This window comes from Phyllobates terribilis, unplaced genomic scaffold, assembly GCF_046119375.1.
Source record: "Phyllobates terribilis strain yellow unplaced genomic scaffold, ASM4611937v1 Scaffold_1__5_contigs__length_1240528914, whole genome shotgun sequence".
Taxonomy (NCBI): domain Eukaryota; kingdom Metazoa; phylum Chordata; class Amphibia; order Anura; family Dendrobatidae; genus Phyllobates; species Phyllobates terribilis.
Window position 1 is genome coordinate 771,523,293 of NW_027362761.1, and position 13,087 is coordinate 771,536,379.

Below are 13,087 nucleotides of genomic sequence, written 5' to 3' on the forward strand. Positions count from 1 at the left end.
ATGGCCTGGATACATAGCTGCAATATGTGTCAATTTTACACTATTTATAATACAACCAGAACTGTTACTCCTAAATTCTTATTTGTGCTAGTGTATTTATTGCAATGGTAAGGCAATTGAAAGGAATCTGTCTGCACGTTTCTGCTACCTCATCTGAGAGCTGTATGATGTAGGGAAAGAGACCTTGATTCCAACAATGTATCACATAGTTTACTGAGTGCTGCAGTTGTGACACAATCATCAGAGTTTTTAGGTGTAGCATGTAGCAGAGCTCAGAGAGCTAACCCCACCCACACCAGGCTCTCTATGTACATTGTATATTGACAGTGAATTGCTAATCAGAGGAGCGGGCGTGGTCAGTCTAGCAGTCACATGAGCATTAGTCCAGGCAGTGATAATCTCCAGATGATAAAGCCTTCATTGTAAGAAAACAACAGCACACAGCCTAGTAAGTGATAGATCACTGAAATCTGTGTTTCATCCCCTATCTCCTGCTATCTTCAGATTACTTGCTGACAGATTCCCTTTAAAGAAGCTCTCCTATGAAGTTTTTTTTTTACTAAATTGGTGTATATGTCTATGGTGTGTAGTGTGTGTGTGTTAGTATACTCAGCTACCGCAATATTCTCTGGTATTCGGCGCCGTTATGCTCCTCTTCTGAGTGACATCATTGCTCTTCAGACACTCTGGGTCACACTGTGCTCTATACGTGTGCCGGAAGTCTGTTCTACAATCTAAGCCTTGTTTGGACGCTCCATAGACTTACATTGTAAAAGACACTTCCATGTCACACAAAGCACAGTGTGATCCGAGAGTCTGAAGAGCAGTGACGTCACTGAGCAGAGGAGTGGAATGGCGCTGGATAACGGAGAAGGTAGCGGTAGGTGAGTATATTAACACACACTACAATACATACACATATACAGGGTGGGCCATTTATATGGATACACCTAAATTAAATGGGAATGGTTGGTGATATCAACTTCCTGTTTGTGGCACATTAGTATATGAGAGGGGGAAAACTATTCCAGATGGGTGGTGACCATGGCAGCCATTTTGAAGTCGGCCATTTTGGATCCAACTGTTGGCCACCAAGGTCTCCCGATCTAACCCCCTTAGACTTTTATCTTTGGGGTCATCTGAAGGCAATTGTCTATGCTGTGAAGATACGAGATGTGCAGCATCTGACACAACGGATACTGGAAGCCTGTGCTAGCATTTCTTCTGCGGTGTTGCTATCAGTGTGTCAAGAGTGGGAGAAGAGGGTTGCATTGACAATCCAACACAATGGGCAGCACTTTGAACACATTTTATAAGTGGTCATAAACTTGTAAAAAAATCATAAAAGAATAAAGTTACGTTAAAACCAAGCACAGCATTGTTTTTCTTATGAAATCCTCAATAAGTTTGATGTGTCACATGACCCTCTTCCCATTGAAAAAAAGTTGGATCCAAAATGTCCGACTTCAAAATAGCCGCTATGGTCACCACTCATCTGGAAAAGTTTTCCCCTCCCATATACTAATGTGCCACAAACAAGAAGTTGATATCACCAACCATTCCCATTTAATTTAGGTGTATCCATATAAATGGCCCACCATGTACATAGATTTAGTAAAAAAAATACCCATGGGAGGGCTTCTTTAAGAAAGAGATCCTTTTGTAACTCTCTCATTTCTAAAGAATTGTTTCAGACTCCAAATACAGATTTCATCATTGTAATTTCCCAATCCTCTACAGAAACTACATTCACTCCTTGCATATGAGACTACTGCATATAAACTTTTGTACAACAAAACAAAACTTAAAGTTTATAGCTGCCTGTCTTCAATGAATGGAGTTTACTTAGGAGTTGTGGCAATATGATGATGAACATAAAATAATAATAACAATACAACAATAATCAATTTCCTCATAGCTAAAGGGCTGAGAACCAAAGGTTCACTTCAAATTACTGGTAGATGCAAAAACTACGACATTGTATTAATGTATTTAGCATAACTGGGATAGAGCAAGGACATTATTGCAAGTATAAGGCCAAACATTGTGTATAATAATCTTAGCATTAAACAGCCTTATAATTATTATTTACATTGATTCGCTTTGTAACATGCAGATTTTGTTCGCTGACTTACCTTTTCCAGTTTGACCGGACTAGCAGTAATAACTGACATGGGATACTTGGTGGATAGCCTCTTTCCTTCTAAGCGTTGCCCCATATAGCTGTCGTTCAATCCTATGAATGTGGCAGATTTTTCTACCACTGCATTTCGGAAACTTTTAAAGTCAGGACTTCTACAGAGAATTGGAGTGCCTGTCACCATGGGGTTGCACACTTCCACCTTCCACCACATCTTTTCTTTCCCTGGATTGTAATGTTGATCCATCACATTCCAGCGGCTCGAAACATAGCTGTGACTGTTGTAGGGACAGCAATTTGGATCAGGCACGTAATGGCTTGTCACGGGGACATCAGATCCGAAGGTTCCATTTTTTTGCATTTGATTGCACAATCCAGCCCCGCGATTGTGAAGATAAGTTGTATCTCTTGCAGTGGCAGATGCCAGTGTCTTCCCTTGGGCAGTATTTTTGCTTTCCTTGGTGCCATTGCTCATTGCTGTGCAGATGTTTAAACATGACACTGTACTCTGGGCAGAACAGCCTGCCTCAGTCTTGAGTTTGCTACAGGCAGGCTGTGTGTCTTCTCTCACAGGAGAATTTGGCCTCCTAGCGTCACATGCCTTTCTGCTCGCAGCTAAGAAAGTTTCCTCTGCCAAGCAGCACGCCTCCTGTGATCGCTCAGCACATTTGCTTGGTGACTTCAGCTGGATATAGAGGAAGGAAGTTTTCATCTGCTGCTGCTCTGCCATTTCCTCAGCATGAACTTGTCAAGGGACAGTAGTATATCCTACCATGGAAAAGTACCGAACCTTTCCCGAGACCACCCTGAAATCCTCATCTTCTGAACACCGCATACCTAAAGTGACAAGGAATATGTTTTGTTATACCAATACTCCCAATAAGAGCGATTTATTCTCTGAGAACACACTTTCAATTATAAATGTGACAAGCATTTCTCAATAAATTAAAAAATCTGTAAATGTAAGTCGTCAGATCTTGGGCTACTTTCACACTATTGTATTTTGGTCACTATACTAACTAAAATATGTAAGTGTCTAAGTGGCTTTACTCTTTTTCCAAGGCATAAAAGGGAACCTATCACCTCCAAGAACACTATTTACCTGCAGATATAGTGTTAATCTGCAGACAAAAATTGCATTTAAAAGCATGTGTGGCAGGTTTACTGGAGCAGTGGCTGCAGGGAGAAAATGGAGTTTTATTCTCCCTGCAGCCACTCACTTCCAGTCATCACTATACTGTGAAGCTTCTGTAATCATCCCCGGCACATTGATTTACAACCAGCTCTCAGGCGTGTGTGCAGACTGTGAGCAATGACTGCAACTTCTCCCTACAGTGCCACAATGACTGAAATCAAGCAGCAACTGCTCCAGTAAGCCAACGACAAGGCGTACCCTTTTATTGGAACCCTAAAAGTAACATGATACCTCTTTTACCCAGAAGAGGTATCATGTTCAGTTTAGGTTCCCAACAAAGGGGTAAGCTTTGTCTTTGGCTATTGGGCTCGTACAAATTGGCCAATTTGTGCGCTAAGTACCTTCATTTTTTAAAATGTTTTCTACAGCAGTAATGCAGTTCCAATTTTATATATTTAATGTTTACATATTATAGGATTTCAGAGGGCAGCTTTAATTTGTTAGTTGTATAGAGTGGCTCTCTTAGCTTGCACCTGTTCACACTAGTCTTTTTCTGTTTGGAAAAGCCGGTCAGTTTTTTGATATTTTTTGATATATGGTTAGGGATCACGTTATGGTTAGGATTAAGGATAAAGTTAGAAATAGAATTAAGGTAATAAAATTGGTACATTAAAAAATATAATGCAAAAAGATATATATATATACCATGTATAACTTAGTATTTTAAAAATGTTATGTCTGGTTTCAGCAAAAAGCAGAAAAAAACTCGGACATAAAAGCACAAACTATATTAACATCAATATTTTCCTCAAATTACAAAATATATGCTTGGGGAATAAGGGGGTTCAATATTGGACTGGCGGAAGGGACTCATAGAGCACAAATGGTTCATGGGTTAGGGAGTGAAAAATATTACCTTGCCCTGGGCCCTGTCAAACCACGCTAAACCACTGACTATAAATATTGAACTACATTACAATTGATCTGTTGGTGTTGCCAGAGAGGTTTTTCAGGTAAATCTGTACAATTATGAAGTGAGCAGAGAATGTATCACTATAGACATTATTGTGATTTTAGAAGAAATACTATTTAGACACTGAAAAAAACTATTAAATTCAACAAAGATAAACAAAGTCCAAAATATGAAACTTTGGACTCAGTTTGAGCTACTTTGTGGTAGTATTCATCTTTTTAACTGGACATAACAGTGAAGTGTACCATGCTATTGCGTTTTGGACTTTGCCTCATTGAATTCAATGGCTCCGTTGGAGGAACATCTGCATTCCGCTTTTCAGGCATTCAGACTGAAGCCCACAAAGGAGCCCTGAATGGCAACGATAACACAATGTGAACTGTAGGCTTTGCTACAATTGTGTGTAGTAAATTTTCTGTGAGCTGAACATATATATCATTAGCACAAATTCCACTTCTGTCCTCTTCATTTCCTTCAGTGTTTAGCTCACAGAGGATAACCAAATTACATACAGTCACACTGTTCCCTTGCTCCAAAAAAGGATACATGTTATATAGTTAAGGGGAATTCCACATGAGTTAAGGAACAGGACATCTCTAAACTTCCTTGTAAATAAAACCACAATGAGAGCTATCAATACCATTTGTTTCTAAGACATCTTAAAGGAAACCTGTCAAATGAAAAAAAGCTATTAACCTGCAGATATGGAGTTAATCTGCAGGTTAATAGTGTTCTAAACCTGCCTAGTGCCTGCACTTAGACCCCCGATGCCAGGAGGACATGAACTTTATTCTCTGGGGTAGTGGCGGCGCTGGTTCAGTCACCGCTTTGTGTACCGAGAACGGCGACTGTAACTGCGCCTCCTGCACTGACTGCAGCAGCTCAGCATTACAATCCATCTCTATGCCAGCTAACTCCACCAGCCAGCAGTTCTGTGGACGTAAACTAGGCGTCATGCATCTGGATTCAAACCCTTGATTCTGTGTTCTGTGGTCGGCTTCTCTTTCTGCTGAGCCACAGCAGAGTCCCCTTTTCTTTGGGTGTTTTAGTTCTGTTATCTTTGTTTCTGTTGATTTTGGGTAACAGGTGTTTTTCATGTTATCTGTTTGTCTGTCCAATCACCTTTTGGGTGCAACTTTTAATACCTTCCCCTACTGGTGTTTCCTGCTGGCGATAGACTTTGTTTGATTCATTCATTTAGCTGTAGTTTGTGTTGGTTGCAATTGTTTTCTGTGTGATTCCTTTATTCCTTAGGGAACTGCAATTCTAGCGATCCAAGGAGCTGCTAAGGACATTCAGGGAAAGCCGCCGTCGAGTGGGGGCGCCATTATATTATCTTAGGGTGCCAACCTCCGTGGCCAGGCAGGTACAGAACAGGTACAGAGAAGGGCATTTCCTAGTCTGAACTGGGTTCTGCTAATTGCAGTGGCTTGTACAAAGCCTGTCTGTGAAAGGCTGTCACGGGTGTGTCAGGGTTTACAGACAGTGTCCGGCTGTAGAAGATCGCTGTTTTTGGCCTTACAAACATCTCCCTGATCCTTTTATGATTCCTCTCTCTTTAGGACCCAGCGAGGATCCTCACCTTGCTTGGGGATTATACCTTTCCATTTAGGACCCTGAGGTATTCTCACCTTTCTGCTGTTAATCAGTACATTCTTGCTGTGTCCTTAAATACACTCAGATCCTCAGAGAGTTGCTGGTGATAATGTGTTATACCTATTCAGGCCTGGGATTCTAGTAGTCGACTAGAATTAACTTGGAGTTCCTTTGTGGATTGTTTCCGTGCTTTCTCCGATGTCATCTTGGAGCTAAGTGTATTCCCCTGTTTGTTTCCCCTGTGTGTACTTTAGTTTGTAGTGGGACTGACTTAGTGCTCACCCCTCCTGCTTTCTACCTTGGGTCAGCTACGGCCAGGTTTCCTGCCCGGCGATAGGTGCAGAACCTATTTAGGGTGTATAGGGGAGTCAGGGTTTGTCATTAGATCTGTTTAGGGGTCTCTACTCTCCCTTTCCCTAGTTGTAGGGCTCCCTCCCCTTTTCCCGTCATTATATGCTGGGTTCTCCCCATAGCTAGCGTGACAATATCACCAGCGAGTTAAAAAAAAACCTGACTTTCTTTTTTTTGTTGTTTTTTTTTGTGGCGTAGCAGCTTTGGAGTTTGTCACTGGAGGTAGCTGACCTTCAATCAGCTGTTCAGCAGCGGCCACAGACTTCTAATATTGGGGACTCTGCGGGTAGACCGGTCCAGCTTGAGAGCAAAATTGCCCTCCCAAACAGGTTTTCAGGAGGAAGAGACAAGTTTTTAGTGTTTAACCCCTTTACAACCCAAGGTGGTTTGCACGTTAATGACCAGGCCAATTTTTACAATTCTGACCACTGTCACTTTATGAGGTAATTACTCTGGAACGCTTCAACGGATCCCCCTGATTCTGAGAATGTTTTTTCGTGACATATTGTACTTCATGATTGTGGTAAAATTTCTTCGATATCACTTGCGTTTATTTGTGAAAAAAATGGAAATTTGACGAAAATTTTGAAAATTTTAAATTTTATGCCCTTAAATCAGAGAGATATGTCACACAAAAGATTTAATAAATAACATTTCCCACATGTCTACTTTACATCAGCACAATTTTGGAACCAACATTTTTTTTTGTTAGGGAGCTATAAGGGTTAAAAGTTGACCAGCGATTTCTCATTTTTCCAACAAAATAAACAAAACCATTTTTTTAGGGACCACATCACATTTGAAGTCACTTTGAGAGGTCTTTATGACAGAAAATACCCAAAAGTGACACCATTCTAAAAACTGCACCCCTCAAGGTGCTCAAAACCACATTCAAGAACCTTATTAAACCTTCAGGTGCTTCACAGGAATTTTTGGAATGCGGAAGAAAAAAATCAACATTTAACTTTTTTCACAAAAATGTTACTTTAGACCCAATTTTTTTTATTTTCGCAGGGGTAACAGGAAAAAATGGACCCCAAAATTTGTTGTGCAATTTCCCCTGGGCACGCAGATACCCCATATGTGGGGAAAAACCACTGTTTGGGCGCACGGCAGGGCTCGGAAGGGAAGGAGCACCATTTGACTTTTTGATTGTAAAATTTGCTTGAATAATTAGCGGACGCCATGTTGCGTTTGGGAGCCCCTGATGTGCCTAAACAGTGGAAACCCCCCACAAGTGACCCCATTTTGGAAACTAGACCCCCCAAGGCACCTATCTAGATGCATAGTGAGAACTTGGAACCCCTAGGTGCTTCACAAATTGATTCGTAAAAATGAAAAAGTATTTTTTTTTCCACTTTTTCATTTTTACGAATCAATTTGTGAAGCACCTGAGGGTTCCAAGTGCTCACTATGCATCTAGATAGGTGCCTTGGGGGGGTCTAATTTCCAAAATGGGGTCCCTTGTGGGGGAGCTCCACTGTTTAGGCACATCAGGGGCTCTCCAAACGCAACATGGTGTCCACTAACAAATTGAATGGAAAATCGGCTCAAATTGTTAGCGGACACCATGTTGCGTTTGGAGAGCCCCTGATGTGCTTAAACAGTGGAGCTCCCCCACAAGTGACCCCATTTTGGAAATTAGACCCCCCAAGGCACCTATCTAGATGCATAGTGAGCACTTGGAACCCTCAGGTGCTTCACAAATTGATTCGTAAAAATGAAAAAGTGGAAAAAAAATACTTTTTCATTTTTACGAATCAATTTGTGAAGCACCTAGGGGTTCCAAGTTCTCACTATGCATCTAGATAGGTGCCTTGGGGGGTCTAGTTTCCAAAATGGGGTCACATTTTGGAAACTAGACCCCTCAAGGATTTTATTAAGGGGTATAGTGAACATTTTGAACCCAGAGGTACGACACAGAATTTGATAACATTAGGTCATCATATTGAATAAGTTGTCATTACTCTTGAGCGCAAGTGCTCGCTACTTGAGTTTGCATCGGGTACTCAGGTATGCACCATGTATCACGGGTGCTCAAGTGAAATGCTCGAGTTCCCCCCCGCATGTTTCACGGTTATTAAACACCCCCAAAAAAACATGCGGGGATCGCTCGTGCATGGCAGGCAATCCCCGCAAGGTTTTTTTTGGCCGCGAAGCATATGGGGCGGAGACTCGAGCACCCGCGATACTCAGTGCATACCCGAGCACCTGATGCAAACTCAAGTAGCGAGCACTTGCGTTCAACACTAGTTGCCATATCGTCATCTTTTTTTTTTTTTTTACTTTTGAAAAAAACAACAACCCCAACCCTAACATTAGCACAACCCCAACCCCTGCCCTAGCGTTTATTTTTTATGCCGTTCCTCGTGCGGTATAAGTGATGAGATTACTTTATTCTTCGGGTCGGTGCGATTACAGCGATACCAGAATCATATCGGGTTTTTATGATTGACAGCTGTCACACACTAAAAGACACATATTTCGTAATCGCCATATTTTGGCCGACAGAGTCATGTGATGGCTTGTTTTTTGCAGGATGAGTTGACGTTTTTATTGGTGCCATTTTCAGGCATGTGACATTTTTTGATCGCTTTCTATTCCAGCTTTTGGGAGGCAGAATAAACAAAAACCAACAATTCAGGAGTTGTTCTTTTTGTTTTTTTTTTTCTGTTCTGCGTGTGGTAAAATTGATAAGGTAGCTTTATTCTTCGGGTCAGTACGTTTACAGCGGTACCACATTTATATAGTTTTTTATGTTTTGGCGCTTTTACACAATAAAAGCTATTTTATAGAAAAAATTATTCTTTTGCATCGCTTTATTCTGAGAGCTGTAACTTTTTGATTTTTCGGATGATGGAGCTGTATGGTAGCTTGTTTTTTGCAGGACGATATGATGTTTTCAGCGGTACCATTTTTATTTATATTCGTCTTTTTGATCGCGTGTTATTCCATTTTTTGTATGATGATAAAGCATTATTTTTTGCTTAGTTTTTTATTTTATTTTTTTACCGTGTTCACTGAAGGGATTAACTAGTGGAACAGTTTTATAGGCCAGGTCGTTACGGACGCGGCGATACCAAATATGTGTACTTTTATTGTTTTGTTTTGTTTTTTTTTCATAATAATAATTATTGATGGGTACATTGTATTTTTATTTTTAGTGGATTATTTTTTTACATTTTTTTTTACATTTTTACAATTTTTTTTAAATTTTTTTTTCACTTTCTCGGAGTTTTTACACTTTTTTACTTTGTCCCACTGTGGGACTTTCACTTTTTTTATTCTGATCGCCTGCACAGCATAGGGATGGAGCACCATCTCTGTGCCATGCAGGCAGTCAGCGCTGGACAGGGAGAAGATAGTTTGGAGATGCACTGCGCATGTCTAAACAATCTTCCTGCTGTCTGGTGACCCGGATGTTGTCATGACGACATCGGGTCGTCATGGCAACACCCGAGAAGCCGCGACAGACAGCGCTGGATCACCTCCCCTTGCCTCCGCAAGGCTGCGATCGACTTCGCAGGGGTTAATGTGCTGGGAGCGGTGCGGGACCGCTCCCTGCACAATCAGCTGACACCCGGCGGTGATCGCGCCCGCACAGCCTGTGTGCGCGTGCGATCGCGATGACGTACTAATACGGGTCAGGCTCTTAAAGCCCAGGGCACAGACGCGTATTAGTACGTCATGGGCTTTAAAGGGGTTAAAGAAGCTTGTAAATTATACTTTAAGCTTCGATCCTACTCTTCTGGAGATGAGGAGCAGCGAGTGGGAATTGTGATCTCACTATTACAAGAAGATCCTCAATCCTGGACTTTCTCTTTGCCACAGGGCTCTGCTTGCCTCCGATGGGTTGAAGTCTTTTTCGGGGCTCTGGCCCTTATTATGATGATCCTTACCCAATCTAATTGGCTGAATCCAGGCTGCGTCGTCTTCAGCAGGGGGATTGGTCCTCAGAGACTTATAGTTCTGAATTTCGTAGATGGGCAACTGATACCAGGTGGAATGACCGGGTTCTTAAAAGCCAATTTTGTCAGGGTCTTTCAGAAAGATTGAAGGATGCCTTGGCAGTTTATGAAACCCCTGGGTCCTTGGAGGCTGCCATGTCATTGGCTATATGCGTAGGTAGACGCCTTTGGGACAGTAGTTTGAGACCACTTTCTCTGAAGCCCCTTTTTCAGGGCAACACCCCATTCCCGGGGGAGGGCGGTCTGGGAGTGAACCTATACTCATGGATTTGGAGGAGCCCATGCAGTTAGGGGGAGCTAATGCGTCGTATAATTTCCCTGAAATCCGCAAGAGAAAGGGTTTGTGGTTTTTTGTGGTAAAAAGGGACATTTTATTGGGGTCTGTCCCTCGGTTCCTAAGCAAAAAGGAACATCTGGAACTCAATTGACCCTTGGTAGCGTGGGGTTGGATAATCAGGGGGTGTGTTTGTCTTCGACATGCAGCTCTCATTTTGTCCTGACGGCAGAGATGGTGCTAAAGAGCAGGACTGAAAAAATTTCTGTGTTTTTGAACAGTGGAGCTGGAGTCAGAATGGTTGATGCTGGGTTTGTGAGAACTCGTGGGCTTACTTGCAGTATGTTAACTAAACCCATCCCCAATTTATGCCATCGACTCAGCGCCACTTTCTTAGTAAAAAACTAAAAAATGATAGTGTTGGCCCCCTTAAAAATAGTCTGGGTGAAATGGTGGATGAGGATGAGGAAAAAGCCAATATGCTAAATGATTTTTTTTCAACCGTGTTTACACAAGAAAATCGCATGACAGAAAACATGACCAGTGATAACAAAAATTCTCCATTAAATGTCACTTGCTTAACCCAGCAGGAAGTACTGCGGCATCTAAAAATCACTAAAGTTGACAAATCCCCGGGCCCGGGTGGGATACACCCGCGAGTACTGCAGGAATTAAGTAACGTCATAGATAGACCATTATTTTTAATCTTTAAAAATTCCATAATAACAGGGTCTGTACCACAGGACTGGCGTATAGCAAATGTGGTGCCAATATTCAAAAAGGGGACAAAAACTGAACTTGGAAATTATAGGCTAGTAATCTTAACCTCTACTGTGGGTAAAATCCTGGAGGGTTTTCTAAGAGACGCTATACTAGAGTATCTGAAAATAACTTTATGACCCAATATCAACATGGGTTTACGAGGGACCGTTCCTGTCAGACTAATCTGATCAGCTTTTATGAGGAGGTAAGTTCCGGACTGGACCAAGGAAATGCAGTGGATGTGGTCTATATGGACTTTTCAAAAGCTTTTGATACTGTTCCACACAAAAGGTTGATACATAAAATGAGAACAATGGGGATAGGGGAAAATATATGTAAGTGGCTTAAAAACTGGCTCAGTGATAGGAAACAAAGGGTGGTTATTAATGGAACACACTCAGACTGGGTCTCAGTTAACAGTGGGGTACCACAGGGGTCAGCATTGGGCCCACTTCTTTTTAACATATTTATTAATGACCTTGTAGGGGGAATACAGAGTAGTATTTCAATATTTGCAGATGACTCTAAACTCTGCAGGGTAATCAATACAGAGGAGGACAATTTTATATTACAGGAGGATCTATGTAAACTAGAAGCTTGGGCTGATAAATGGCAAATGAGCTTTAATGAGGATAAATGTAAGGTAATGCACTTGGGCAGAGTAAATAAAATGTATAATTATATACTTAATTGTAAAACACTGGACAAAACTGTAACTGAAAAATACCTGGGTGTATTGGTGGACAACAAGCTCACGTTTGGTGGCCAGTGTCAGGCAGCTACTACAAAGGCAAATAAAATAATGGGATGCATTAAAAGAGGCATAGATGAGGAGAACATAATTTTACTCTATACAGGTCACTAGTTCGACCACACTTAGAATACTGTGTACAGTTCTGGTCTCTGGTGTATAAGAAAGACATAGCTGAACTAGGGCGGGTGCAGAGAAGAGTGACCAAGGTTATAAGAGGACTGGGGGGTCTGCAATACCAAGACAGGTTATTACACTTGGGGTTATTTAGTTTGGAAAAACAAAGGCTTAGGGGTGATCTTATTACTATGTACAAGTATATAAGGGACAGTACAGACCTTTCTACTGATCATTTTACTCTGAGGCCTGAGACGGGGACAAGGGGGCATCTTCTACGTCTGGAGGAAAGAAGGTTTAATCATAATCCCAGACGCGGATTCTTTACTGTAAGAGCAGTGAGACTAGGAAGTGGAACTCTTTGCTGCATGATGTTGTAATGAGTAATTCACTACTAAAATTTAAGGAGGGCATTGATCCAGGGAACTGGTTTGCTTGTCGTATGGAGTCAGGAAGGAATTTTTTTCCCCAATGTGGAGCTTAGTGTTTGCTACATGTTTTTTTTTGCCTTCCTCTGGATCAACATGTTAGGCTATGGGTTGAACTAGATGGACTTAGTTTTTAAGGTTGAAGGAAGACTATGTATGTTACTATGTCTGACATAGATTGGAGCCCCTTCATTATGAAGTAATTCCTTTTTATGTCCTGAAGGGCCTTCCCACTCCTCTTGTACTGGGTCTACCCTGGTTGGTGAAACATAATTCAGTAGTGGATTGGCAATCCAGGAAAATTGTGGAATCGGGAGATTACTGCCATGAAAACTGCTTGAGGACTTCTCTTTCTGTGGTCTCTACGGAGACCTTACCTGCATTTCTGTCTGGTTTTGAGGATGTATTTTCTGAGAAGGGGTGTCAGGATTTGCCTCCTAATCGTGCGTATGACTGACCCATTAACCTGATTCCTGGAACTACCCTAGTCCAGACTGTATAATCTTTCTGGTCCTGAGGGACAAGCCATGAAGGATTTCATTGCTGAGAGTCTGGAGAAGGGACATATCTGGCCCTCCTCTATGCCCCCTTG

The 13,087-nt window shown here is 41.7% G+C and overlaps 1 protein-coding gene across 1 annotated transcript in view; it reads right to left on the bottom strand.

Moving 5' to 3' along the window:
* PSD3 (pleckstrin and Sec7 domain containing 3) overlaps positions 1-13,087 on the bottom strand; it is a 902,747-nt gene that overhangs the window by 718,683 nt on the left and 170,977 nt on the right. Inside the window, exon 2 of the mRNA XM_073636968.1 lies at positions 2,136-2,977. Within this exon, the coding sequence (XP_073493069.1) occupies positions 2,136-2,870 (735 nt within the window). The 5' untranslated portion in view covers positions 2,871-2,977. The remainder of the gene's footprint in view (positions 1-2,135; positions 2,978-13,087) is intronic.